Source organism: Chironomus tepperi, unplaced genomic scaffold (genome assembly GCF_022539635.2).
Source record: "Chironomus tepperi strain 1889 unplaced genomic scaffold, CSIRO-AGI_Ctep_v1 contig_87, whole genome shotgun sequence".
In the NCBI taxonomy this organism is placed as follows: Eukaryota; Metazoa; Arthropoda; class Insecta; order Diptera; family Chironomidae; genus Chironomus; species Chironomus tepperi.
This window is the reverse complement of record NW_027226209.1, coordinates 960509-982181: the sequence shown is the minus strand read 5'-3', so window position 1 is coordinate 982181 and position 21673 is coordinate 960509. Positions and strand designations below refer to the sequence as shown.

At 32.1% G+C, this 21673-nt stretch overlaps 1 protein-coding gene across 4 annotated transcripts in view; it reads right to left on the bottom strand.

Moving 5' to 3' along the window:
• Nucleotides 1–15295, bottom strand: part of Ptp10D (Protein tyrosine phosphatase 10D) — a 58710-nt gene extending 43415 nt beyond the window's left edge. For all 4 annotated transcript variants that reach the window (XM_070635249.1, XM_070635250.1, XM_070635251.1 and 1 more), the window contains exon 1: nucleotides 14324–15295. In XM_070635249.1, the coding sequence (XP_070491350.1) occupies nucleotides 14324–14404 (81 nt within the window). In that variant the 5' untranslated portion in view covers nucleotides 14405–15295. The remainder of the gene's footprint in view (nucleotides 1–14323) is intronic.
• Between the last annotated feature and the right edge of the window lie 6378 nt (nucleotides 15296–21673).

Below are 21673 nucleotides of genomic sequence, written 5' to 3'. Positions count from 1 at the left end.
GAGAAATAATAATAACAGCAATAAATTATACGGCATACGACAGAAATTAATAGAAAGCCAATATCGACATTTGTGAAAGGCGCACACACGAAAAAGTGTCGATTGGGACAAAAAGTGCATAAAAAATAATCCATTGTATTCAATAAAATTAAAATAAATTTGAGGGAACGTTTGCACATTTTTGTTATCGTATTTCAATTATCATTTCGCATTAAGGCGGAAATTTCACTCAAAATAATCTCTTTTTTATGCAATTCCAATATTGAAGGAGGAAGAAAAATTTCATTTTTATTTCCATTTTTCAATTCAAATGTGACAAAATCATTTTGTAATAGCAAAGAAAAGAGGGATGATTGAGTGGTGCGTGCTTTTGTGTAGAATCTGGTTGTTGACGACATATTTATCATGTCATCACATATGTTTAAAATGTGAATTTTATGAGTTATGCAGGGTATGTTGTCATAAACTATCAATCATCATGAATTCAAGTGGACAAACATTTTTTTGGTTTATTTCCATCTTAAAGTCGCAAAATATGAAAGAAAAAATGCTAACAACCGATAAAAGAGGAAAAATTGGGATCAAATGGGGAATAAAATGATGAATTGAGGATCCATTTTCCATGTTTCTTTATAAAAGGTTGGAGCTAAGTAATGGAGAAATGGAAATTGTTGGGATAAAGGATCATTTGTCAACGTTCTGGGTGTTTGACTTCTAAATTAAGTCTGAGAAAAATGATATCCTTACTTTATAAAAGCTAAACTGACAATTTACATGAAAGATGAAGCACTTTGATCATCTGCTTGAAAGAGTAAGTTTTACTGAGACATAAATGATAGGATGAGTAAGATTAAAGAGTAAAACAAGTTGCTGTGTACCCGAACAACACGCCACGTTCGCAAGAATACTGCTACATCGAGCGAATTGGCTGATTTCGACACATTTTTATGGAAATTCAGTTTGCCGCATTGTATTGCTCGCTACAATTGATTAAATGGAAATTTAATAATTTGTTGAGCGGTGCAAGATGACGAACTGCATTTTCCGTAGCAAAAATGAATCGAAATCTGCCTTCATGTCGTCATCAAGACACCAATGCATCTTACCGTTATTATGGCGATGTTACAATGCGTTAGCAAACAAAGTGTGCTGTTCGGTTTGTAAGCTGAGTGCTGTTATACTATGAAATTATCTAGACTACCATGACTATAATTATGCGACTTTAGTCAAGAGTAATTCATCATAAAAATTAAGGGCTATTAATGCTAGTTTATATGGCCTCAGTTTAATTAAGGTTAGTAATTAGGAAATGTTCATGATTTATTCAAAAAGCTGCCTTTTTGTCATTTAAATTAATTTACTTTTGTTTTGAATTTTATGGCTGTTCACAGATTATAGCATGAAATTGATGATTGTCAAATGGAGATGACAATGAAAATTTTGAGACATAAAATCAGCTTAAATTGAAAAAGATGAAATTTCTCTTGATATTTATCAGATTCCGCATTCAAAAGATTTTGCTGGTCATCTTTGTCGAACACATCAAATTCGCATTTCTATTCAACAACTCTAATTACACATCATACCTTCAAGTCATTCAAAATCATAACTGCAATTTAAATTTCACTCATTGTTAAATTTCTCCTTTTCATTTCTACTAAAAAATTCACTTTAATAATGTATCTATGGGTAAATATTATTCCCTCATTAAGAACATCAAAGAGTGTAAATTTCGAACATGATTTGCCATTTGTAAGTGGTCATTAAATTGGTAAAATGTATTTACTGTGAAAACTCATGCAAACAAGAAACAAGAAAGTAAATAATACAAAATGATTGCATTTCCTTTTCGAAAATTTCCCTCTCCAGTATCTACATTAGTTCTGAATATTTTATTAACAAGCATGCTTACTAATGATTCTGAACGAATTAAAGCTCTAAACGCACTCAATGCAAATATTTGCGGTAAACATTCTCATTGAGAAATGAATTGATTTGTCGAGTCATTCATTAAGGAATGATGCCGGGAAATGCATGTGACTGTGTGATGGATGAAGTCAGAATAACCAAATAATCAGAATTAATCGATTCATGTGATTTCCCAGCAAAATAATGCAGAAGACAGCTATATTGGAACAAAATCAGCCGTCACGGTTCCATCAAGGCTATTTCGCTTCTTACCGTAATTATGGCTATGTAACGTTATCCTAGCTAACACATGTTGTTGTTCTGGATTATAATAAGCATCATACATATCAAAACTTCAAGTACGTCGACCCCAGCTCATGCAATATCCCTCATCTCCAAGGAACACCATCCAAACAATCATGTTCAAAACTAATACATCATGTGCACTCATATGCCACAAAAATGAATCTGGTCCGACGTGACAACCAGCTACAATCTTATAAATGACCCTCCATATGTTACTCGGGACAACATGAAGAGAAAACTGAAAGGTATTAAATTCATAATGCCAGATAAATGATTTATTGCCTAGGAAACGATATGCATTCCTATCCGATTGGAAATAAGTGATTAAAGGAAACAACAAAATACCTAAATGAAATAGATCTGAACATTACAAAATAATCCATTTAAAAAATATTCATGTCGAAAATTGACCCGACATACCTAGCAACTTAATTATTAATATTACTATTGTTTTCTTTGTTCATAATAAAATTTATGGAAAAAAATGCAAAGAAAAAGGAACGTCAGACTCACGAGCATACATAAATCATTTAAACAGGGCGAAATTCAACCTTAATGTTCTAATTTCTCATTTCCATCCCTTTGTCATAAGAACATGATGAGATCCTTCTTCAAGTCATGAATTTTCATGATATTATTATGAGAAACGAAAATGGAAATGAAAAGGAAAAAAGGAAAGGAAAAATTGCATCGGAAATGGTCTCGATAGTTGATTACATTGCTACAATAATCAACATATAATAAGGAGAAACCACAATAACCAAATACGAGCTCCCCTCAGAACATAAAAATCCATTAGCATAAGAATAAAAATTGCTGCTTTTTTTGGTGTATGTCGGGCGTGAAACAAGCATTGGGACGTTTAATGGACACTCCATGAATGAAATTTACATGATATAATATTTATTCGACATGCAGTTCACACATTTAGGGGTTCTGGAATTTTTGGAAGCGGGTTTGGAGTTCAATTTTGATTTAATTTAAGAAATTTTGGATGTCTTGCTTGTCTCAATGACATCGGCACTCCACAACCTGTAGGCGCACAGTTTATATTATCTTTATGGTACAGTTTGACTGGTTTTGAACCCAAGATCTAGTACTATTGCATGACCAAGATCAGCTATTCCTTCATGTTAAACCTTTCAAACTATTGTGTGCTGCGATTCACTGGAATGTCGCCGAATTCATTCGGAAATGTCATGAATTATGCCGTGTCCTGTTTCAGTCATAGCACAGAATAGTTTGGACCACACTGGCACAGATAGACAATAAACTACTCTTAAATCCCAAGACTCAATCTAATCTCAAATCCAATTTAATTCCGACTATTGAAACCTCAATAAAATTATCCAATCGAATCCCCTAAATTCTCCGTAACTCACCTACCGTCTGCAATAAAAATAGTTAAATAAAATAAAATAGAATATCGTTTATGCTTGCAGGCTAGAATATGTTCATGTACATAGGAGTATGGCTCTATCAGGGGAGTCCATTCATATACTGAACATTTTTCATTCAGTTTAGTAGTCCTTTATTTACTTAATTGATTGCATTGGAAGGCAATCAACAATGAAATTAAATATCACGTTCGTCTGAATGTCTGTGCTGAACATTGAATGGAGAATTTCTCCGATATCCCATGCATACATTCATACATAAACGTGTGTACATATATAAAAAAAACTGGGCCATAAACCGGTCGGTCAATCAATGAAAAGTAAAAGTTTTTCTTCTTTTTCCATCGTCATCAACAAACACAGATGTAGAATTCATTTAATGTGCATGATATTAAAGATAAAGGGAAGAATATAAGATGGGGAAAATTTGATGGAAATATTGTGATATTACCTCACAAATTTTCATTCAATTTCATGGTGAAACAGATGAAAAAAAAAAAAGTTCTGTACACGAGTCTCTAGGGAATTCGGTTTCTTTCCTCTCGTTCAAGAGAGATAAATGCATGAATCATCTCATGTCTTACTTTTGAGAATAAAAAAGACAGAAGGCAGAGTGGGGTTTAATTTGAAGTGATGTCAGGTGCAACTTGATGGTGTAATTTATTTTGAGTTTATTACAAAATTTCAGAAAATTGCAGGAATCGACAATAGAACCAGATGAAAATACCCCATCTACTCGAGTTGATAGGTTTCAATTTGACAAGTTATTTTTAAAGATGACTAATACCGTTTTGATTAAGTTTTATCAATGTCATCTTGATGCGATTTATCGTCTTCAAATTTATTCATCCCGAACAGCACAGCATATTGTCCAAGACACTGCTACGTCACTGTGTAAACGGCATAACGCGAAATTGCCTTGACGACACCATGAAGGGTGATTTCGAGTCATTTTTTCAAGTTTTAGTAAGAATGTCATCCTGTCAAGTCTTTAGTGGACTACTTGATATAATATCTGATTAATAATTGAACCTCCGATAGACTAATGACAAATTATAAGGTACGCTTGAGAGAAAATGTCTTTAGTCGACCAAAGTTATTAGTTATTAACTAGATATTATGCCAATCTGTCCACTTGAGCGTCATTAATTGAAAACATTAAGACTTGAAGTCTCATGACAAAGAACAACTAGATAGCCCACCCTGCATACCCCTAGTAAGTCCCTATCTGCCACTTATATTTCAATAACCCCATCCTCAACAGACATTACTTGTGAATATTCAAATAAAATAATAAGAAAAAACCAATTTTTTAATTTTATATATTTATATTTTTCTTCTGAAACTGTAATGCGGATGTTAAAAATAATTCATACACATATACATATGCTTCTAGCGAGAGTGAGAGTAAAAATAAGAAGAATTATTTTCATCTTTTTTTTTTTGAGTTTGTAAACAAAAATTTATGATATTAAAAGAGATTCTGGTAGTAAACTGCCATGTGTTGGCATTTTGTTACACAGTTGTACGGTACTACGAGTGGAATCATATGGCAGGAGCAATAGCATCAGCATGAAGATGATACAACGCATCATTTACTGTCGTGATTCACCGCATGGAGATTGTGAGACTCTAAAGGGAATCTGGTTGACTGGCAATAGAAACTGCCATCGTGTGTTGTTGGATATAAAAATTTATGGTGTAATTGTGAGATTCATTACGAGGCGTATAGAAAAGAAAATTGCTAGAGTCAGGTTTGGAAAATAAATTGGCGTACAACAACCAGCATTGCTAAAATGTAAGACATAATTTGGAGATTTGGTGAGCTTTGTAAATACAATCACTATTCAACCGGAGAAATTGGAAAGACCAAAAAATATCGTACAAATAAAACCGTAAATTCTGGTAAAATCTGACCCAAATTAATGTTGGTAAGAAGAAGTTTGTTGGTCATGCGGTTGAATCGTATTTTTAGTTTATTTATGTTAGCAATAAATTTTTGTTTTGTGGTCTTAAAGGATTTAATTAAAATTGAAATAACGGTCATTTAAGATTTGAATTTGAATTTTTTGTTGGTTTAGAATTTTCAAAAAATTCTTTCATTTGGCAATGATTCTAATAGCAATAGTCGGTTGATAGATTCCGGTACCAGACCAGAGTGAGTTTGCAATCATGCCGGATAAAAACCGAATCAAGACTTCGACCAGAGTCACTACGGCCTGGGGAAGGATTTGAGTTATTCGGGTAAACTCAAAGTTTTCACATAAAGCCAAGCTGTTCACTACCATCCAAACTAAAAACAATCCCACTTTATGTCTCAATATTTCTCCTCAAAAGCCACATCGCAGACACCTCACAACAACTCTCAGTGCTGATTCCATGTTTTTTGTACTTAAGTTATTGGATAATAAATTTATTAAAGTTTTTCCCTCGCATCGTAAATTAAGTGCTTTCATATTTTATCTCCCTGAAAAAAATTGTAAAAATCTTCTCACACATTACTTTAATATATTGTAGCGTGTTGCAATTTAATACTTGTCACATTTCTCGCATGAAGCTCTCTCACTCTCCTCCACTCGCCATTAAATTAGAAGTGAAAATTAGAAAACTTTTTTTTTATCTCTTACTCGATGCTCGCAATTTTTTTTTTTTTTAGTGAATTGTTCACTGTCATCATCGTTATGACATGATGTCATCAACGTTGGGAACACTCGAGGTAGACAATAATTGCTAACATACGAAGATGGGGTTAGATTGTGAGTGACATGATGTTGTGAACTGAGATTTGGGAGATTGCAAATGCTGATATTGTGTAAAGATGCTACTCACTTATGGGAGAACGCCCAGACTTCAAATTTCATACAATTCAAGTCGACTTTCTCAATCAAATCCCGAATTGACTTCGAGCTCTGCTTTAAACAGTTTTAGCCCCCTCCAGAGTCCCTCATAGCCTCAAATCCAATCTTCCCAAATTGTAAAACATCACTTACGCATAACCCCCTCCCTTAAAAATTATTTTTAAAATTTTTTTTGCTCATTCTCACATTACTCATTATTTGTACAGCATTTTTCAATTATTATACAGAATATTATTGGTGCAGTTTCGCGAAATATGTTACGAGAATCAACATTGCGTCATATCTACTATGCTATGCTGCAGAACTGCAAAAAAGAGATATACAGAAAAATAATATTTATTTATTTTTTTTTTTGTTTCATTATTGTGGGAAAAAATGCAGTCGTGAGGGATAATTGCATTTAACATCAGTAAAACTAGCAGGCAAAGGCATTTGCTATGTGCTATATCACACACAGTATAATACATAAAGAGGAAGTTTTTGTTCTTGTTATTGCGCACAATGTGCAATGTCAGATAGAACTGGAGCTAATTTATGATGATGCAACCGACCATCTCTCCGACTCGACTCATCTCACAAAGGGGAGATTATTTTTTATTTTAGTTTTTTTTTATTTTATTATTTTATATGTTTATGTTTATTCTCAGCATGAGAATATATAGTGTCGACATAATTATAAAAATATATGTGTCTAAAGCAGTCGACTTGATTCTTCTGTGTGCAGAGTCTAGGGAGTTAGTTTTTGTATATTTTAATTTAGGATGAGATACAAATTGCAATAAACATTTTTTGTCTACTTTTATCTTCTTTGTTCTTCCTCGTTGTTTCCTATTTAGGGAGTTGAAGAACTTTTCAGGAATGTTCAGAAATGCTCAAAACATGATTATGACTAGGGTGACCAGAATATTTGTTGAAAAATCGTGACATTTTGAGGCTTTATCGGGACACATCAGAAAGGTAAAAAAGCACAGTTGAATCCCAGCAAAAACACAGCAGATGGCTACCCTATGTATGACTCAGAAGACCAACTAATGAAAAAAAAACTCAAAAAATTACCAACTTATTCATAAGAAAATTTGCATGAGCACTTAAGTTATTGTAGACAATAGCTTGATGCATTGTTTTTACAAAATTTGCTTATGTCTTGATTTTATTGAAGCATACAAATTGGGTATATTATGTAAAATTGTCTTATGTTAGATACAAATTTTAATTAAATGCTGTCATGAAGACACAATCTGATATCTTTGATGATTCAACTATCAATATACTTCAATTGATGAGTTTATATATCCAATAATGAATATTACGTGCTGTAGAAGCTACTCAAAGCATTACAATATAACTATTCATCATTCTCAAGCACCTTACAGAACTCAAAATAAATCTGATAATAATCTGTATTGCAACTTTGTATCGCTTAGAATTTAGTATCATCTGTGTCTGTCAGAACCTCAGCATTTGCATACAAATCATCTTTAAAATCATTTAGCAGATGTTATATTCTCACAAGTTTTTTTATTCGTAAAGAATGATAAAGATTTTTATGTTGATTTTTTTATTGGAAGCATTCCAAAATATTTACGTTAGTGAAATCTGTTACGAATTAAACTTATCTCATCGGCCTGGGTGACATATTTTGCAGAAACATTGAACAGACTTTTGATTTTGTAAAGAATTTGTGAGGAAATCAGGCCGAATGTTAATTTGTGGGTGGGATTATGTTGATGGAGTGAAGTTTGACGATAGAGTCAGCTTAGACGCCATCTGAGGCAATAATCTGTACAGTCAGTAAATTAAGCAGTCAAGAAAGCTAGTTGACTATAGGCCATTGGTAATAACAAATATTGAAGCTCTAAACACGAATCGAACAGGCTGCGATTAGCCGGCTAAATGTTAACTTATAAACTTGACATTTGTGGTACTTTCCATGACATTTCAAGCTTATGACTAAACATACAGTCGAATAATTGTATCCTGTTGCATTCTTGAATCAAGAACAAGTCAGCATAAATGGAGATTCTTTGTGTCAAATATTAAAAAGACATCTAAAACTCATCTTAATGGCTAATCTCTTGAAGCTCTTACTATCTTAATCACTATATTAATTCAATTTACATCCATGTTGTCTTTAAATCGTTCTAAAATGCCAAAATATTATATCAAACATCATACCATGTTCACTAGAGCACCGTCATAGTATCGTAATAATGAAAAGAACTGTAAGATGCGAACTTGCCCTAATGACAACATGACAGCTGATTTTGATCCATTTTTACGATGAAAAATGCGATACGCCGCAATTCAGATCTCTCGTTACACATTTTAAGAATCTTGAATATGTAGATCCTTAAAACTCGCATTTGTCATGTCATCTTAAACTCAAATCATAGTCCTGACTCATATTTCAAAGAAGTAAATCTCAGCACACTCAAATGCACAAATCCTTTTAACAATTCTTCAAAATTGTGATATAAAATTTCATTTGAAATAATTTTTTTGAGTCCCCACTAAGCTCCTTAACAAGGAAAAAACAAGATTTTATTGTCATCGTTTCAAGATTAAGGCATTTACCTCCATCAAAAAAGGTGCATTTACCGTTCGCTAATATTATTCTTTTTGTTCCTCTGTGTTTATTTTTAAAAAGTCATAAGGATATTATTTTTAAAATACCGTACACATAAAAATGCGAATATTTTCTCAGACTTAGAAAAGAGGGAACTAAGAAGAAGATCCAATTATACAATACCAGCTATAAATATCTTGTATGTCTCATAATTTAGCCTCTTCTTTACGTTCATTTCTACAAATTGTTAAATCATTTTAATTTTTTAATTGAATAAACATTTTGCAAGGGAAGTTTTTATGACCCGTTTACGATTAACAGCTACAAATGGCATCACCAGCATCATCAATGACTGTCAAAAATGTTAAACATTACTTTGATGTTTGTGTGTTTAAAAGAATGAGCATTTAATCCAAGAGTATTAAAATTGTCATTGGAAATGAGTTTTTTTTTTTGTTGATTCAATGGCAATGAGTAGTATGAGGTAAGGTGGGGTAAGTTTGTAATTTGATTCTTTGATGATTTCTTTCTGTTGAAATTTGTTTGAAGAAATTTATTTTATTGGAATATTGTGTTACTGAATTAATCCCTTATTAAATTGGGATTTTTAAGTTCTGAGAAATGTCAGGAATTTAGGATTGAGTGTGAGTTGGCTTAAAATGTCTAGGTAAACAAGGTGTGGGAATACTACATTAAAAGAATTGTTATGGACTTATTAAAAATGACAAAGGATTCAAGACATCAGACTTCATCGACATACTCGAACAGCACAAGTTGGACAATTAATAGTCGGCGTTGTCTGCAGTGGCACTAGCATATGGCGGATTTAAATCGAATCGTTAAAGACACGCTGGCCTAGGAACAGAGTTTTGAATAATTAAGCGACTTGTACTATTTAGAATAGCTCAAATGATGTCCATGCGGTGGACAAGCTGGACATGTAGTTAGAACCAGAAGGATAGATTTCCAAAATTGGAATTTTTTTTATATTCAGCTATAATGTTACATAATGACTTTCTCAGCGGACTGTCTTTTCTATTTAAAATCTAAATTTTGCATATGCTGCTCATTTGCTGCTGTTGGCTCTAACAAACAAAGAAGATTTTCATCAAAATAAACATGCTCATGAGTTTACCATGTCGATACAATTAAACTTGCTCAGTTTTATGAACGCACTCATGAGTATGCTTTTTGTCAGCCAGAAACTGACCAAAATTTAAACAAAAACTAAGCAAAATTTATGTGAAAAACAGAATTTTAAATTTCTAGCCACAAAAATTCAATCCATAATCCTCCAACTATGATGACCTAAATTGCCACTTGTATAGAAAGGGAATTTCAAACCATAAAACCAACTTCTATGTACTGTATAATTTTTTAAAGTTCCATTTCCAGTTCCACTCCGTAAAAAAACGTGAGCAAAAAAAAATTCTCTTGCATGTGACGAATATTAATGTTAAAGGTCATGTCACACTTTTTTATTTTCAAACAATTGTTGACTGTATGCGTAATGCATAAAAATTAATCTCGCAAGTGTGACACATTACTGTGCGTAAATGATTGTTTCATGTTACCGAGAAATAAAATAAAATTTGCCTCAATAAAAAAAGAGACATTAGACTTGATGTTTTTATTTTATATTTGAAAACTAACGGCAGCGACTGCAAGTCATACATGTGTAGGGCGTTGTAGATTTGAAAATAATAAGTTCATAGTAATGAGTAAAAAATATATTTTTGAGGGTCGTACACCAGACAATCTGAATCATTAAAATAATTGACTCTCCCGAGATATTGCGTCATACCATGTATGTTGTTATGTCTGCATTTATGTTGCAGCATAAACTTACTTCCCTCCCTTACTATAATATCGCACTGAATGCATTCGAATGAGTTTTTCTCTTCTTTGTTTGTTGCTTCCATTAATGTGTTTACAAGGATAAGGTGCATTGTGCACAGATTTTTTCATTTGAGTTGATATGCACTAGAGACATTCTTGACTGAGCTGTTTATGATTAGAGTGCGATTTTTGTTTTGAGTTCAGTGGCTTGAATTATGCGATAAAAATCCTTGTTTTGTACATTTTTGCAATTCTGCAATTTTACTGATGGAAGCAAAAAAAGGATGAAATATAGGCAAAGTGTTGAATCTTTCATATTTTTAGGGGTTAAAAGTTTTTTTTGGCAATGTCTAAACTTTAGTTTCTAAATTTTCCAGTTCAATTCATAATAAATCATGCCAATTTACCACAGACTACATTTTGTCTCCGTCCATAATTTCTCAATTACCAAAATTACACGACGAAGATTCTCAATCCATTAAAACTTTTCCTTCCGCCCAAAAAAAGTTCACAAATAAATCCACAACTTAATAAATTGTCTCCAAAATGCTTTCAAATTTGTTTTAAAAGAACAAAATTCAACCAGAAGTAAATTTATTAAATTAGAAGCAGCATTGGAATTGCGCCAAATTTTTATAAACGTTTTGTGATAGCTGAAATGTTTGCACGGTTGACATAGAAGATTGTGATCTGTTTTCATCAAATTCATAATTTCTTTTGCGACTCGAAATCTAGACAGCTTAACATAAATCAGTTAATTGATCAAAGATCTGGCGCTGGACCGACGTGAGTCTGATTTGATGCTTAATTCAGTTTAATCTGAGTGCATGCCAAAGTCATTCAAATCATCTCAGACCGAATTGGCTCTGATTTCTTGCTGGTTTTAGTTTAAGTTCAAAACCATCCCAAAGTCATCCCAGGCCAGATTGACTCTGATTTGGTGCTGGATTCTGTTTAAATCAGGCACCACGCCAAAGTCATTCAAGTCATTCCATGCTTGATTTACTTTGACTTAATGCTACATTCTGTTTAAATCCGTAACCATCTCAAAGTCATCCAATTCATTAAAGGCCGAATTGACTCGTACTTAGTGCTGGCCAGCACTGAATTTGGTTTAAACCCGGTTCCATATCTGTACCATCAAAGCCTGCTCCTGGTCTTTGGATCGATTAACCAACTTGTGCTAGTTTAGCGTCTACTCAGAGAGAGATCGCTCACTAGTACGAGTAGTTAGCTCAAGTTAACTAGTCAAGTCGAATTAGTATCATTTCCTATTCAAATCCACTCATTCCTTTTGTGACTTGTTGTTCATCAAAAAAATTCCCGTTTTATGAAACCTCTAACCTTTTAAACTTTTTTTTTATTGCAATTCTTTTTTCATCTTCAATTCATCATCGTCATTCAGTTTCATAAGAAATGAACATAAAAGAGTCTAAGTCTGAAGTGCAGACGTATGTGTTGTTTAAAAAATATAGACGACGAGTGTTATGACAACATTAAAACCCTCTCATGACTCTTTCTTCTTCTTATTAGTTCGTGAATAAGTGCACACACTACACACGGTTGCATATACGATGTATTATGATTTAGTGATATGCTGTGACTGACAAAGGAACATAAAATAAAGATTATGTATGTATGCAAAAAAAAAAATAGTAAATATTAAGAGATACATGCAGAGCACTGCCAACAACATTTAAAACAGGTTTTCATACCTTTTGATATTTTTTTCGCATACAAACAACAGAGAGAGTGTGGTTAACAAAACCAGTATAGTCAGGCAGGTTTTTTGGATTGTTGTTTAATAATTCCACAAACATTGCACTGCATATATGTGTACGGAATGCCTTTTTGACTCTTACTCTTTCAATACTTTTGGTTGTTTGTGTGTTTCTGTGTTTCCAATTCGATCATTTTCACACATATACACATTTCTGAGAATTTTGTTTTGTTGTTTTGTTTGTTATCAGACTTTTCAAAATCGCCGTTTAATTTGTTAATAGTCGAATAGATCTTGATATGCAAATAAGAGGCACAAAGACATACGCACATTAATTTTATTGGATGGAGGAATTTACGTAAATTGGGTGTATAATAGTGATGATGGGTTTTCGATTGTTTTTGTGAGAATGTTAATTGAGGGGAAAATCTGGATTAGAAACTGGATAAGGAGGATGATTGATTATTGAATGTAATTTAATTAATTAATTTTCTCACATAGACTGAAGTGTGTGTAGAGGTAGTTTTGGAACGAGTTAGTGCACGTGTGACATAAGGCTCCATTTTGAAGAAACATGAAGTTTGTTTATTGTGTGGACTCTGTCATGGAGCTGTTACGTGTGTTTCTATATAATTGTCACTCGGGACATGGATATATGGATATCCTAATAGGAATTTTGATTGATAATATTTGAATTAGGCTGACTTTAAATTTATAACAGCATAAATATTTCCCAGGTTGACAACTAGCTGATTTGTCCAGAAAATGTCTAGTTACAGGGATGATAAATCGGAATCCGGTTGTCACTGGTCGGTTATTTAAATTCGACATTAACTAGAGAAATCATCTGATGGACATCATCACTAGGCAAAGATCTCATATTCTTGTTATTAAAGGTTGATGAGAACGAGACTGAAAACAAGATTACTCAGTCTTGAAGAATTCTCTTGATGATTAGGTTTCAATCTGGGTTTCGGTCTGGAAGATTCGTCAAAGTTCCGGACACATAAAGAGCACGATTATGAGAATACACAAATGATAGATTACATTGATTGGGTATGCTCATTTAGGTGAGTATGTTCATTAACTGTTAGGGAATTCAGGAAACTCTGCTTGTTATGTACCTGCTCATCAAATTTTAAATTTCAACCGCAACATAAAGACAACATCAATTTAACATTTGTTTTTGTTAAATTGAAACTTTCGACAGTTGAATATGCTGAAATTTAATTAGTGCGAACGTAAAAATAAGAATCCTAAAACTCACACTAAAATATGTAAACAACTACTTCCAATGTAAATCCCAGCAAAACTTCCAACAATTTCCGTCCATCCCGATATTCAAAATACATATAATTGTGTGCCAACTAGTTGAATTCACTTCACTAAATATTTGTAAATTTGCATATTTAAATGACTATGGTTGAGGTTTAAAAAAATAAGCAAATGCATACATGTACTGTTATGTGTCGGATTACAATTTATTGTTGCACAGCACAAAGAGATATCTCAAAAAAAAGGCAATAAATTTTTTCATCATCATTTGCTAAACTGATGGCTCAAGGTGAATTTTTATATTCAAATGATGTTGAGGGTCATTAAGTATTAAACTAACTAACGAACTAACATCATCAGATATAATCATTATTTACAGTAAAATGAGAGTTAATATGCTCAACTGGACTCACTCATCTGATAAGAATCTAATAGGATATAGTCAACAACTCACCTGTATGCTTATAAATGTAATCCACAAATGTAAAATTGTAATAACTGTTGAATAATATCCATTGAAAGTCGTCGGTTTCATTTCTGCTATTTGACAACTTCTCCTATATTATATCTCGTCTTATACGTGTTGTTGAATATTAAAATATTGGCTTTATTTCTTTTATTTTTTATTTTTTTGCTTCGTTATTTTCCTTCTTAGAAATATTAATTTATATATTTTTGTGTGTAAAATACTTTCGCGTTTTTTTTTTTAAAATGTGTGCTACAACCTATGAAGCTAGTCGATGGTTCTCTTTTACCAGGTATTGAAATTAAAAATTGCAAATTTTTTTGCTTACTTTCAATTAACTCTAATTGATATGTGTCGGAAAGGTAAAAAGAAACTTTATTTTTTTTCACTGAATAAACTCTCACATTATTCATGCACGATATTTAAATTGATTATGGACAATAATATCATTTAATGAATTTTGTATGACAATCCGAAGCACTTCCATCGTCTTTCACTTTTTTTTTTTGTTATTTTCTTCTTTTTTGGGGGCCAAAAAAAATAATTTTTGACGGCTAAGAAGAAGAAATTTCTTAAATATTTATTTTTAGCTGCTTTATAATTGTCTTCCTTATCTTCTTAATTGGCAGTCAACATAAATCAGTTGAGAGAACATAATAAAAGATTTTTTTTTATGATTCTTTTTTCTTTTCTTTCTTTTTCATCCACAACACTACGATAACTTTTCTCTTTACTCTCTTTATGAATCTACCTATTTTGATGTAGATTTTACTAAGGTGATATATATTATTTTTTTATCGTATTAAATTATAATTATTGCACTAATCTTCACTAAATTTGATTAAAATATGATGTTTGGAGTTAAAAAAGAAGGGTTTTGTGTTAATTGTATGGTTGATTCGCGAGAAATAAAATAAAAATTGGGAGCGATGTAGTTATGTGCAATATTCTCGTCTCGAACACAAAACTCGACTGTCGATAATTTTATGTATCGAATGAAAAATTACCAAACCATGTTAGCCATATCCATGGATTCAACAGTTTATCCATTCAACAGATAATTTTCTCATTGAACACCTCAAAAGTTTCAGAACCTTATAAATGTTTGATATCACTTTCATACAATAATCTTGTACAAAATTCACTTACAAGTCAATTGGATTGAATCAGGCAAGTCTTGTAAGCATAGCCAATTGCATCATGTTTACTTTTTCCATTAACATGATGATTGAGATGTGTGAAAATTATGCAATTTTATTCAATCTGGCATGCTGCGAAGATTGATAGTTACAAGAACATATGAATTCTATTAAAAACAAACAAGTTTTGCTGTTATTGACTATTATAGGAAAATTTATTTTAATTTTAATATTAATTTGTTTATAAAATAATGAAAATTGAATGTACAACAATTACTGTTATGAATTAATGGCATGTATGATCGTAGGTTGATGAGATTTTATGGGATTTTTGTGATGATCAATAGTGACAGTTTATTTGCATTAATAGATGGTATGATGGCATGATAGTGTTCAGCAGGAGGGTGAAGGATGCAATGCTGAATTAATGAGATGTCTATTGGTAGTATTACTGTCGATCTGAAGTTAAGTTCGGTAGCTAAAACTAAATTTAAGACAAATCGATTTAGGGCAGCTGCTTACTCTTTTTGAATAATATCCCGGGTGACAAAGGTATCCTGTTGGTAGCCATTTAAAGGACATACTTAGTTCGGTGTTATTGATGTACATGAATCTAGATTGTTTCAATTAAAACTGCGTCCTTGAGCCTTACCAATTCATTGTCCAGGGAGTGTATCCAGGAGGGTAGAAGGGATTGGAGTTTAGGAATAGGCAGTTATGTTTCTAGCTTTAAAGACGACTAAATTCGTCAACAAAATCATTGTATTTCGTCATTAGGAACTACGCATTAAGGGTCGTATTCATGGGGAAAGGGTTTTTGGGGTCAATTCTTGGAATAATGGGCAGGCTGTCAAAATGACTGAAGTCATCGTCCTTAGGATTAGATTTACAGCAGACTCCAGGGACCATTCACTTATTATGAAACGCTCTCAAAGGATGGGTGAGGCACAAAGACCGCTTTTGGATACCGTAGTAGTCTTTCTTTACTCTGAAACCTTGCTCTTTGCTTATTAGGAGAGGGTTGGGATGGTCAAAAATTCCCTTTAAGTAACAACCGAACAGCCCCATAGCAACCTACCATATATTATTAAAAACAGTAGAACAGTGAATAATCGACAAATATATTCAAATCAAATCGAAGATGAACCTGATAAAGATTCGATCACGTTTTTCTATACTGATGAGAATTTGATGCTGTATCGGTCTATATGTGGATAAGTTATAGCCTACGTGATTATCAGATATTGAACTCGAATAAACTCATAAAAATATTATTAAAAATTTAAAATAGATGAAAAAATATTATTGATTTATGGAATATTCTAAAGGCACGGTTTGCAATTTTAATGTGACAGAATTTTCACTTATTCAGATCAGCATCACGTGTTGCATTTCCTTAATACAAAAAAATTGTTAACCTCATGGAGAAATCTTGTTGTAAAGTAAATTATTGTCATGTGTAGATGCGTCCACGTTTGTAGCACTCAAGTGTAAATTAGAGACTTTAAACCAATTCATAAAAAAAATTAAACTAAAACCAATAAAGACCACGAAAAAAAGTTCATTGACCCCCCACGTAATAATAAAAAAAAATTAATACAAAAAAAGCACAAATAAAGAAATTAAACCATCTTTTTATTCATTTCATCATTAATTCCGTTTAATTATACTCACTACTGCTAAGTACAAGCCGAATAAGGAATGAGAAGAGAAAAATATGAAAAATCACTGGGCAATAGAAAAATTAAAAGAAAAGAATAAATTTTTTTTCTACTTTTTATTCATTCACAATTTGCTCATTGGATGAGTTAATTAAATCATTCGCTTATTGCTTATGGCTTATTACTTGTTCTCTCGAAAAAAATAAAATTATGTGAATAGAGCATCTTCTTTTCTTGATTTTGGTGAATTATCTTATGTAAGTTGGCGCCGGCAGCTACATTTTGGACCGTCATGTTGACTTTGTTGGTCATGTTGATAAACATGCGATTGACTAATTAAGGATAATGATCTTAACTAGGGTTCCTAACATAAAGACCGGTACCTGAGTATCTTCGAGACATCTACTTCTGATGTTGTCTGATGGAAGGCACAGGCTCTGACAATATTCCTAAGTATTTCACAGAAAATTGATGTTCATTGCCAAACAGCAAAGACACAAAGTTGTCCTGACGGTATGGTGACGACTGATAATTAGTAATATACCAGGCTGCGATTAGTTAACTGAATCAGTTATATACTTGGTATTTTTGGAACATGTAATGATATGTCATGTTTAAAATCAGACAACGATCAACTAATCGCAGCCTGTTCAACTAAGAATGATAAAGATGCTCCTAATTTAACCTTGATTATCACATCTAAATAATGCCAGGGAAAATGTCAATGACAGAATCACAAGTTTGTTACACTACCCTTGGTTGAAATCCGTTAGCGAAACAGCGTTAAGGAGCTCCAAAAACTACTTGGCTCAAATCAGTGATGAAGGAATGTCAGCTTAATATGTCTACAGAGAATTTGTACAAAGTAGGTATCCACAGAGTCAGATAGAAGGCCTTTTGGTTGTAACCTAAACTTCACATTGCGCTTAAACTTCAAATGCGCTCAAACTCCATTCCCAAAAACACAACATACTTCTTCAATTTTTGATCATCATGATCGTCTTCTTCTTTTTTCGAATAATAATTGTAGATGTAAATGTGAACATATTTGATGATGAAAATGATCATTCTATTGAAATAACATGAGAATAGTAATTACAATCATTTCCGTTAGGATTTTGTTAATTGCTTCTGTGATGTATGAGTGAATGATAAGCTCACTGCTTTCGTTGAGCTTTGCAGAACATGATTAATGAGCAGAAGGTAAACATAAGAGCTTTATATGAGATTTAAAGAGCTGGAAACTTTTTTGAGAGTGTTTGGGAGGTAATTAGTTTAGTTTGTGGGGGTCTTGTGGCTTTTTGTATGTTATTGAAGGATTTTGGGTGGGTTTTTAAGGAAATTGATGGTGGACTGAGGATTTTTTTGCTAGAACAAATAAGCTTGAAATCCTAGAAAAAAGCTATATAGCTGTAAGGCTCTATTTGACAGTTGTCAGCCATTTTAAGCTATTTAGAGCTCAGCATGGACACAACCAGAAGCTATAGAGTTTTTAGAATCAAGGAACCAAAATCCCGTAAAGTAATTAATCCAAAACAATCCAGAAACTGTATCTAATATTTGAAAAATTTCCCTTTTCAACCTGTCGTTCCTCATTGAATGAAAATTACCGAAAAATTCTCAATTCTCACCAAACTTAATTAACTTATTCATTACACAACGATCATACCATCACGTGTGAACATATTCTGTTGATCTGCAAAAATATTTCCAAATCAGATTTGCAGGAGTTTAACAAAAGCTTACAACTGTTAATTTCGATTTAATTCCATTGCTGATTTCTTAATTATACACGCTAAAAAAAAAAGTTCTTTTTCCTCGCGCAATTACAGATATTTTTCCTAATCTCCATTCAAACTTCACAATTTACAATTCTCACTATTATTAGGCATTTAATTATGCACCAGACAGTACCAAACATTTCTACAAATAGCTTGGCTGGAGCCAAAACACTTGTTTTTTGGGCAATTATAAAGCAATTTTTCAGAACTGTAAATACCTTTTGCTTCTAGGTGGTTGGTGAGGATTTGATGCCTTATTATAATATTTTCTATGCTTAAATTCTCTGTTTTGATCATTCTTTCTGAATAATTTCGATTTAAAATTTGTTGACAATTTGGGGAAATTTTTTCTTGATGAATAATTCAGTAATTGACTTGAATATATTTGAGACATTATATAAATACATACTGTATAATGATTAGGTGATTGAATTATTCTATTATTTATGAAGTCAATGTTGAAAACATATAAAAGTTCTATTGTTAGATTCTGTCATAACAACATCAAGTATTCATGAAGGAAATCTTCTTCCCTTTCTGTTGAGGAAATTTCATTCAATTATATTTTGATGGAGATGAGTTAGGCGGTCATTAGCACTATGATTATGATGAGACTGAGATGGAATTGAAAGCAATAAACAACTTCAAGTATGTAAAGTTAATTGGCTAAGTAGAAAAGTGAGAATTATAAAAAATATTATGATTTTTTAATAGTTAAATAATAAATAATGTCACGACCTTACATGAGATATCAAAAGTCAAAGACTGTCTTCCGCTGATTAAGTATCAGCGGAACAATTCCGCTGGTTATAAGTGAAATCACTTCTTAGATCTTACAGGTCTTAAATGTGGTGTATCGGAATATATAAGAACTCACTTCCTATAATCAGAAGGTGTTAAAAAATGAAGTACAGAATCTCAATCCTCGCTCAAAAGAGCATAAAAATGACAAACAATTTTAATAAGCAATCCATGTACTTCAACTTAGAATTTTGCACATTTAACATACCTTAATGTCAATGCTTCAGGCTCTGTTATGGAAATAAGAAAGAAATTATTCAAACACTTTCAATAGATACTCAAACTGTTAGGGTAAGAGAATATTAATCATTGCAAAATCACAAATTACTTGTTCATATGTATGTTTTTAAATCTAAATTTACTCATAAATCACAGTGAATCTCACAATTAATTGTAGATATGTGGGATTTTGAATTATGCAATTTTCACCAGAATTTATGATTGTTTTAGAATGTTTTAGAGTTTGTCCAAACTGCAGGCTTTAGACGAATATAAAGGTTTGCGGCATTAGACGAATTCTTGTAGTCTAAAATGTAATAAATTGCAGGTCTATGTATTTAAAATACTGAAGAAATGCAGGTTTGAGATTCTAAAATGCATTAAATGTAGACCTACTGTTCCTGACTTACCCTTAAAATATTCTACTGATTCTGAAAATGATCAATGACTTTTTGTACCTTTATTGAAGACCAAAATTCAGCCATGCAAACAAAAATCGTTTAAATTCATCCTAAGAACCACATTTTAATGATTTATATTCTTTTAAGAACATACTGACTCCTTAGGTGTCAAGAATCAGCATAGAAGCTTCTCCTCAATTAATAACCAATTACAAAAAGCAACACCACAATGACAACAGCGATCTTCTCTACAATTTAGCGATAACTAACTTTATCAACGATTTCACACAGCATCAGTGTAAAAAATCATTAATTTCCTTGTTCTAACAGCCAAGTCAGGTTTTTAATATATGAGAACGACGGGTAACATATTGAAATGTAAATGGCAATAAGGCACACATGTTTATATCAAGATTTTGATCATAAAGATTTGAAGGCTAAAATTATCCTTCGTACTTGATAAATTGCTATTTTTATGATCATTCGCCATTTATAGACGAATGTAATCCTCAGACATGAGAAACATTTAAGCTTATTTAAACGAGCATTACTAAAGAATTTTAATAAATTTACCTTAATCGCGTTACTTTTTTTGTTAAATTTCATGTAATCAATTTTGACTTAACAGCTTCGTCGGAATTACTCGCAATTTTTTCACTGTAATTTGCTAAAGCACATGGCATAGCCTGAAATATATTTAAATTACAAATCACATGTACATCATGTATACATGCACATGTACTATTATCTAGTTCGCATGGATACTTTTAATAACTCATCCATATGGGTAGCTATGAATGAAGTAAAGAATAAAGAAGCCGAAAAAAATATGAAACAAAAAATATAATAATAAAGTTGGAATAATAATGTACAAGATCGCTGAGTACATCAATTAACTGTTCTTTTTTTTTATATATATTTTTTTAACTTGAATGTTTTTTTCTTCTTTTTAAAAATATTATAAAATAAATGGGGAAACAAAACAATTTCGGGAATTTAATAGATCTTTTTACATTTTTGTTTACGTTTACAAATGCTAGTTGAATTGTGTTTTGGTGAGGTAGGCAGTAGAAGCGCATTATTTATGTTAAGGTGGATTTCTTATTAAGATTCTTGAGAAGAATTACGATTGAAATATTCAGCTTTGAACTAGACATTTTGCCAATTTGTCCTCTCAGAAAAGGTTCTTCTCCAAGCCACACAAATGAATAAAGACAACAAACGTCACAAATTCTTATAAACTCGTCAAAGTTACTTTAAAACCGAGGGGACAAAAATAGTTAGAACTAGTTATTAACTAGACAGTGACTTGTCTTTAACCAGTTGCAACGTATTG